Genomic DNA, 8,608 nt, shown 5'->3' with positions numbered 1-8,608 from the left:
AAAATTTTTTTTTTTTTTTTTTTTTTTTTGTAAATTAGAGAATAAATTTAGCAAAAATTAAAAAATGATAAAAATTGCCATATTTATTTATGCATAATATTTAAGTTCAAAAATTAAAACATTACGATAAAATTTGGCTACACCGTATGGTATCATTGACCTTTTCTAGTAATAAACATTGACAAGATTATTATCATTTAATTTAAGTTAATTGTTGACTATTAATTTAAAGTAATAGCATATAATTGCAATAAAAAAAAACTAATTATATAGTTAAATTGATGGACATACTTTATATTTATAATAATCATCTTTTAACGCTTTATTATTTTTGTCTGTTTGTTTATTGATTTTGTTTGGTTTATTTGGCCAGACTTGTTAATTTGACTTTCACGGGGTATTTTAACTTGCTTCCATTTATAAATTTTCAAAATTAACTAAAATCTGAAAGCAATTTAAATAATGCCAAATTTGGCTGTTGGAGATAAATTACTAGAATTCTGAATTATTTTACCAAATAATAAAATGGCATGCTTATTCAAATCGATTTTGAATTTAACAAACAGTAATTTATGAAGTGTTTGGGGATTTCTTACCAAATTTTAAAAAAAAATTAAAAACGTAAAAGAGAATCCAAATGAACAATGAACTGGATGATAAATATGAACACACAAAAAAAAAAGTTATGAAGAACTGAACAATTATAAGCAGAATCATTCAGATAAACCAAAAACATCTCTGTATTCTAACATCTCATACATCAGAAAACATATTGACAAATGTTTTTCGTCACGAGTTAACGAAAAATCTGGAGGAAATTACGAGCAGTTCTAAATAAAAAAAGCTATCATCCCATCCTGTGTTGAATAAATAAAAACAAGCACTGTGCGGAAGAAGAAGAAGAAGGAGCCACTGGAATGAAGTTGTCTTCATCACCAGCACTGACCACAATTGTTTTGCTCGCCGGCGATCCAATTCGTCCAACTGAACTTTCTCGTCGCTATCCCTCTGCATCCAATCGCAGATTACAAGAGTAATTTTGGATGTGTTTCGTTTAGGTTTTATGATTAATAAATTAACGAAATGTAAATTCATCGCGGCTGTTCCGGACGCCGTTGTTTCAGTACCTTTTATCCTCTGATTTCCTCAATCGCTCGTCCAATCTCCTCTTCGCCTCTCTCGCGATTCCGTCCAGATTATCGTTTTCTTGTGCCTCGACTAGCAGGCTTCCTTGCTGCAAAAGAAAAAAAAAACACGATAAATCGAATCAGCTCTGTTCATCATCCTCAATCGAATGAATAATTTGTTAATTCATTGACAGGTCGAGATGCGATTTACGAACCAGAGAGGGATTTGAAGCGAGGAGCGTTTCGTGGTTGCTTGTGTACAAGCAGAGAACGGATTTCCTGGTTAAGGTCCGAGTGGCGACGATGGGCGGTGAATCCGAGCATGCTTTGGTTTGATGTAACCGTCTTCTTCGAGCACACTCTACACCTGGAAGCATTCCGGCCATGGGAGAAACTTGGCGAAACCTTGAAAGCTGAAGTTCCTGCACTGATCTAGGGCTTTATCGGTTTGATATGGAATTGGTAGTTAAGTTCAGTGATTGGAAAGAGAAGGAAGAAATTAGGAGGGAAGCGAGCGAGAAACTTCGGAGAAATTTACCAGAGTAGAGTTGAAGTAAACAATTGGAATACATGATATTAAATTGAAGTCTCAATCAACCAACCAAGAAATTATGGCGATACCATTCTTGAAGCCTAAAGCTTAAACCCATTTGGACTGACCCATCAACTTCAGGTCAATCAATTGGCTTTCTTTGCTACCACACCTTGTAAGACTCGTGGACGGAAACATTTTACTAAAAGAGATCATTTTTTTTTTATTTAATTCCATTGCATTTACATAATGTCTTTAAACTTTTAAAAAGAGTTTTTTTTTTTTTTTTAGGTTAATACCTTTAAAATTAAGAAAGGATATGATATTAACAATTTTTAGTTTTTTATAAAGGTTAAAAGAGGTCGTTACATGAACATTTTTTAAACACGATAATAACAACAAAAGTATTGTTAAAACTTTTTAAAAAATTAAGTTTATTAGTAAATATGTTTAAAGACTAATTTTAGAACTAAATTTATGGATATTTTTATTAATTTATCCAAATTTTTTTGAACTAAGTAATAAGATTAAAATTTTAAAAGGTATATCATTTTAGTTATATATTATAAGTATGATAATTAAGAATTTATTCACCAAGAAGTTATTGATCAAACCATAAGAAGAAACAAAAGGACCAAATAGCGGGAAAGCCTAGCTAGGCCCAAGCTAAGTTAAGTCAATCAAATTTAATATAATCGGTTCATGTAACAACTTAAGCTCACAACTAATAGATGATGACTGTTAGCTTCGATTGGATGGAAAAAGATTTTAAGGAATCCCTTCCTTGTCCCATCAACAGTAAAGGAATCTAGTTGGGCTGATTGATTATTGGACCGGATTCTGAAATCCATCGTAAGAGGTGGCATACATGGCATTCTGCTTCTCTGTGCGAGGCCGCTCTACTGGTGCGCGTTTGGTAGTTCATTTGATGTGTTTTATGCTGCTATTTGTGCCTCAAGGTTGGTGATTCGGGCCCATCCAAGGTGAAACGTCAGGCAGCGCTATCAGGTGGTGTACGGTGAACACTTCCACGAGAGAGGCTAAGCTTCGAGTTTCAAGTAAATATGGAAAAGAAAATTGGGTAGGAAAGATCCAATTTTTGACAAAATCATTCCTTACGAGTTAAGCCGACCAGCAACCTCCGCAAAAAGCATTCAACTTTAAAAGAGTTGAATCTGATTGGACAGTGTATTATATAATATGAACAAATGACAAACCCAAAATTCTTCAGAAACAGCGCTCACAACCATAGAGACTCTAGAATATTGACATTAAGGCACCACGTGCTTGCGCAGCCGCCATTCTAAATCTGGTCAACTTTGATGCTCCATGCTTGAATTTATCACCAACTAACTCCAAACCAAATCCACCTTACTTGTTTATTATGGTATATGTTGGAGGATGAAAATCCCGCTAATTTAGAGAATGATCATAGGTTTATAAACAAAAATACTCTCTCTTTTGGTATGAAGCTTTCTAACATGGTATCAAAGTCATGCTCTAAACTTAGTCGTTCCAATAGATTGGTATTTATTATAAGAGTGTAGAAACCTCTAAGTTGGACTGTAACGAAATTGACTGTAGAGGACACACGCTTTCCTTGGAAAAAGATAGCTTGGCAATTGGAGTTTTCTTTCCTTCCCTGGACGTCATATAAACTCGTCTTTAGACGCATTCAAGGACCCATCTCCCATTTCTGCGTCATTTCGTCTCTCCTTTATATCCCTTCAATGGCTTCCACTAGCTGAACAAAACCCACCATCCCCACAATCCCAATTCACTTAAGACCTCTGTTTCTCTCTCTCCCATGGCGACCCATCAAACCAGACCGCCTCCCACGCCTTATTCACCTCTAAACGAGGAACAAGAACACCTTCACGACACCGACGAGGCCATTCCCTCAAATGGGTGCAGCTGCTTTCAGCTTTTCGGGTTCGGATTCAATCGGAACGGCAATTACGAAGAGGGAAATCTTCTACAGCAGCAGCGGGGACGGGAAGAGGAGTTTTGGATGGTGAAGAAATTGAAGAAGTTGAAGGAGGTTTCAGAAATGGTGGCTGGACCCAAATGGAAGAACTTCATAAGAAAAATGGGAGGCTATTTGAAGGGGAAAAAACAGAGGAACAGGTTTCAATATGACCCTGAAAGCTATGCTCTGAATTTCGATGGCGGGGTTGATGGAGAAGACGATCGCCCCCCAATTGGCTTCTCTTCGAGGTTTGCTGTGCCATTGGCTTCAAGGGAACAACATTAAAGGAATTGATTGGTTAATGGAAAAACTTGGGGAATTGTTTGGACTCATTCGTTTATTTGTTAGTGTGTGTATATGGAGAAATTTTGATCGTTCTTGTTCTTGTTCATTTTCGTAATTGACTTGTGGCATAAATTCTAGTATATTCCTCTTTGATTTAGTCAAAGTCTCAATAAATATCTTTCCATTTCTATGAATAAGTATTAAATATCTTTAATAGATTTTCTTTCGCTGATTAGTCAACCTGTGTATGAGAGTTCGGAGTAAGAAGGAATGTTTAAACAACGTTTTTTTTACTGGGAAGCTGTAAGTAGATCGAGAGATCCTTGAGTCCTTTGTCCCCATTAATGCATCAATGGAGTCAATTCTTTATTCCGTTTTTTATCAATAGGTCAGCTTCTTCGTAAATGCGGACCTCTTATCTAACCTCCTATTGATATCGCGCTAGTAGGGTTCAAGTAAAGAAAATGTTAAATCCAGATTTTGATTCGTCAATCGAGGTAAGAGAGAAAGTCCCTACAGTTGTTTGGTTGCATAATTCCTCTATTTATAATCCATTGAAAATAAATTGCAAATGTTTGCATAATCCATTGAAAATAAATTTATAATCAAATAAATTAGAAATATAAATATTTGATTATAAATAAATTTGATATTTTTTTTCTTCCATTGCAAATGTTTGCATAATCCATTGAAAAAAAAAAAAGTTGCAAAGAGAAAAGGAAGAATTAAATAATCACAATCAAATAGGATAAATATAGTTAAATCGATCAACATGGGTTAGAATTTACATAAATCCATTTATTTTGCATTAAGCTTACACAAGTAATCACAAACTCACATAAGTAGAGAGTAACTAGAGACTAAATGCAAAGAAAAGAAGGAATTAATTCTCTGAACAAATTGAAACTTCATTAGCACATATACCGGAAGAAAGGTCGTGAAGAAGAGAGGTAGGAGCAGCATGGGCGGAGAACTCGGACATGGCCTGGATTTGCAGCCGACAAGTATCGGTCCATTTCCGAGCTTTGAGAAAGGAAACAGAGGAGTTAAGAGCATGCGGACAACCCCCATTTTTGAGGCGATGGTGCAATGCGCAGCCACAGTTGCGATGGTAAGGCCTTCGTTCGATCAAAAAGTCACGCATCGAAATGCTCCCATCGAACACACATCCGCCCATCATTTCACCTCCCATTGCCCAATTCTCTCTGTTTCTGCTTGTGAGCGAAACACAACAAAGAACTTGCCCCAAATTTAACGGGATGGGTTGGGGTTGAGAAGTTGTGTGGGGTTGGTTAACTAAGAGATTTGGACACCTAATTGATTTTCCAATAAAGACAATGGAATTGCCTTGTAAAAGTGGAAATGATAATGAAATGGCCTAAACAAAATTATTACCGAGTAAGAACAAAACATATTTAAAATTTTTTTAGACAAAGTTACCAAAATACGGTTAGTTAAAAAATAGAATCATGACGTAACCAATCTCAGTTATTAATCAATATGATTATAAGTTTGGATTCAAGATTGAGCTTTTAAAATCATAGAGATTAAATTAAAGACGAAATTATTGAATATGTCTTTATACACATGGGTCGGTGAAGGCCACTTATAGAGAATGGGCATCCACAAAGGGCGTTACACCTGCACCCATATTTCATGCTCTCATTATTTATTATTAATTAAGTTTTAATTAAACTGTTTAATTTTTTATTTTTAATTTGATTGAAGTTATGCTGTCTACGTTCATTTATATACCATTTACCTATTTATACGTGGAGGGTTATTGGGAGTAAGTCTTACTTTAGTTAATTTTAGTGAAAGATCATGAATTTATAAGTGAGAAATTCTATTAGTTAATTTAGTGGAAGATCATAAATTTATAAGTGAGAAATACTTTAGTTAATTTAGTGGAAGATCATAAATTTATAAGTGAGAAATACTGTCACTATTGGTATGAGACATTTTAGAAAAGTCCAAAGTCCAAAGCAAAGTCCAAAGCAAACTCATGAGAGCTTGTCCTCACTCAAGCAGGACAATATCATGGGTTTCTAACCCAAATAAAACTAATTTATTCATAAAAATTATTTTTTTAAAATGTGATTTATTTCCTTGAAAGAGAAGAAAAGAGAATCTGTCCGAGGCGAAGCAGCCTGGCGGAGGGATAGTACAGCTGGCTTCATCATGGTAGCCTTTATGCTCAGTGCGAGTACGGCTGGAATTTCGAATTTCGAATAAATCATTATTTGGTACTCTTATTTTTGTTGACAAATTTCGTTAATTTTAATAAATTCTTGATTTAATATTTTAAAATTTATGTTCTCAAAAAAAGGAAAATGCAAAAGCGAGATATTTATGTCTGTTTATGTTGGAGAAATTAAAGATATTTTTGGAAATTCAATTTTGGTATTAGTTGAAGGATCCTCGAAAGGAAACTTCCGAATGAGCGTGAATCGACTCTGCTTTCATCTTCATCGCTCGACGCAATCAATCGCGAGGACAAAGTAAAATGGAGGCCAATCGCCGTTTCTGTGAAATAGATGAATCGGTTCATCGAAATGCACAGAACATTTTCATTCTATTAGCAAACATCAAGCGATTTACACCATTCCATTCTTTCATCAATCAACTCTATTTTCCACTAAATCAAAAGAATTTCTCATGTATTACAAACTAAGAAACCAAAGAGAGAGAAAAACGAAACAAAAAAAGAATCGGAATACTGTTCATCTCCTGTTAGATCCAAGGCCTTCCGACTCCATCGACGGGGAAGAAGAGGGAGAAGAAATGCCAGAACCAGAAGCAGCAGCCATAGCCAAGCAGCCCTCACTCCAGGCTCGTCGAATCGGATACGAGACGGTGCTGTGCTTGGACATAGAGTGGGAACAGCGCCTGTTATCTCGATCGTGAAGAGCGCAGCCACAGTTCTTGTGGTAGGGACGGCGAGCGATCTCGGCGTCGCAGGTGGCGATGCAGCCGTGGTAGACGGATCCAAACAAGGCGTCGGCCATAGATTCTATGGTAGTGGCCGTCGCCAGGGAGGAGTTGAGAGAAAGGGGAAGGGAGAAGAAGAGGATTATATAGGGGAAGGAAGGGAAATTAAGGGGGAGGTTGAAGAGAAGACAGTTGTCGGCAAATGGCAAAAGGGAAAGGCGGCAATTAAGCGACGTGGGAGCCGTGTGCTGCGCTTGCTTGTGGGCTTGTGCGTTGGGAGTTGGCCTACTTTGTTTCTTGTGTGGCCGCCTTCGCCGATTGCCATGTGATACGATGCCCTTTTGGGCTGAACAAGACATTGACTCACTCCCCATTTTTTTTTTCTTTCTTAAATAAACAAATATATATTTTTTATTTTATTTTGGACAATTACGAATAGAGTGGATTGTGAGATCTCACATCGATTGAAGATGGGTCTTATAAAAGTGTGAAAACTTCATTCTGATAGACGTGTTTTAAAACGTGAAATTGACATTAATACGTAATGAGACAAAGTGAACAATATTTGATAGTAGTGAGCTTGAATTATTACAAATAGTGTTAGAGTCATGCAGAGTCAGTTTGCCTACGATGACGCTGGACACTAAAGGGGTGGATTGTGAGATCCCACGTCAATGAGGGAGAGAGACCTTATAAGGATGTGGAAACTTTTTAATAAAAGTTGCATTTAAACCATGAAGTTAAAGACATACATAATTAACCAACTTGTTTGGTTGTTAATATCTAAATTAATTGAAGGCCTAACTGCTAACCTAATTGCCCTTGTTTCATTTTTAAACATCAATAATAAGAAGTGTAATGTTTTATCAACAAAATGGGCTTAAACGGGCCTGAAAGGGGAGTTGCAGGCCTTGACCTTCGTGGTTTTCTTGCCCAGCAAGCGAGTGGATCCGATTCCTTGCTGGTCTCTTTGTTATCCGTCTACCCAGCTGACGCCACCGCAAGCTTCCCCGCTGTGGCGGTTTGCTTCGTATTTTGGGAACTTGACTTGTAACCTACCCAGCCGAGCTCATCGATAAAAACGCTGTCGTTCTCTGGCAGTGCCAGGTCTACGATGGCCGGAGGAAGACGAAGAACCAACCATGCCAAACCCAGTGATGGTTTCAGGAAGAACAAAGGTAGTTCCGGCAGAAGAAGATCAGACCCGTCGTCTTCAGTTCGAGGAAATTTGTTTGTTGATGGTGGGTTTTTATCTGATTGGCAGTTCCAGACCTCGCCGCCGAGTTCAGCTCGAGGTGCCATTTCTTTTTCTTTTCTTCTTATTCCACTCCCGAGTCCCTGACTTAGATTATTTTGCGTTTGCTTAATCTTACTTGTATCGGTATAAGTTGTGTAAGGCTAGTTTTTCATTTCTTCGGTTGGTGAAAACGATCATCTGAGTTGATAGTTTTCTGGGATTGTTCTTTGTACTTCTACATTGATTTTTCTTTGGATATATTATACAGAGGGAAATTCTAGGTCGAAAGGCAAGTCTGGATCCAAATCGGCTGATTTAGATCGTAAAAAAGCAGCTTCGTCAAGTGGGACTAAACAATCAAATGGTAATGCTATTGGCTATGAGTACCCTCCTGCTCCCCATCAGGTATTGCTTATTTGATCGATCGTCCTCTCCATGGATCGTTTTTTAGCTCCTTGAAACATCTCTATCTCCCATGGCCTCGCCTTAGCCGCGCGTTTTTTTTTTTTTTTTTTTTATTTACATCC

General features: G+C 37.0%; 3 protein-coding genes and 1 long non-coding RNA gene across 4 annotated transcripts in view; 3 read left to right on the top strand and 1 right to left on the bottom strand.

Moving 5' to 3' along the window:
* Positions 1 to 704: 704 nt before the first annotated feature.
* LOC111440241 lies at positions 705 to 1,799 on the bottom strand. Its single transcript, XM_023077488.1, has 3 exons — positions 1,343 to 1,799; positions 1,128 to 1,234; positions 705 to 1,008 (listed from the first exon to the last, which is right to left on the bottom strand). The coding sequence occupies exons 1-3, from the start codon at positions 1,511 to 1,513 to the stop codon at positions 933 to 935; spliced, it is 354 nt and encodes a 117-aa protein (XP_022933256.1). The 5' UTR covers positions 1,514 to 1,799; the 3' UTR covers positions 705 to 932.
* Positions 1,800 to 3,466: 1,667 nt separating this feature from the next.
* LOC111433973 lies at positions 3,467 to 3,913 on the top strand. Its single transcript, XM_023071251.1, has one exon. It carries the CDS (start codon positions 3,467 to 3,469, stop codon positions 3,911 to 3,913), a length of 447 nt encoding a protein of 148 aa, XP_022927019.1.
* A 2,087-nt stretch (positions 3,914 to 6,000) lies between these two features.
* LOC111436334 lies at positions 6,001 to 6,556 on the top strand. The gene is made up of 2 exons (XR_002709218.1): positions 6,001 to 6,159; positions 6,324 to 6,556. It is a non-coding gene; the product is annotated as an uncharacterized LOC111436334 (long non-coding RNA).
* A 1,201-nt stretch (positions 6,557 to 7,757) lies between these two features.
* LOC111436305 overlaps positions 7,758 to 8,608 on the top strand; it is a 5,868-nt gene continuing 5,017 nt past the window's right edge. Inside the window, exons 1-2 of the mRNA XM_023074041.1 lie at positions 7,758 to 8,139; positions 8,350 to 8,486. Of these exons, the coding sequence (XP_022929809.1) occupies positions 7,959 to 8,139; positions 8,350 to 8,486 (318 nt within the window). The 5' untranslated portion in view covers positions 7,758 to 7,958. The remainder of the gene's footprint in view (positions 8,140 to 8,349; positions 8,487 to 8,608) is intronic.

This window comes from Cucurbita moschata, unplaced genomic scaffold (genome assembly GCF_002738365.1).
Source record: "Cucurbita moschata cultivar Rifu unplaced genomic scaffold, Cmos_1.0 Cmo_Scf00003, whole genome shotgun sequence".
In the NCBI taxonomy this organism is placed as follows: domain Eukaryota; kingdom Viridiplantae; phylum Streptophyta; class Magnoliopsida; order Cucurbitales; family Cucurbitaceae; genus Cucurbita; species Cucurbita moschata.
Note: the sequence above shows the minus strand (reverse complement) of the source record. Positions and strands in the feature narration are given on the sequence as shown.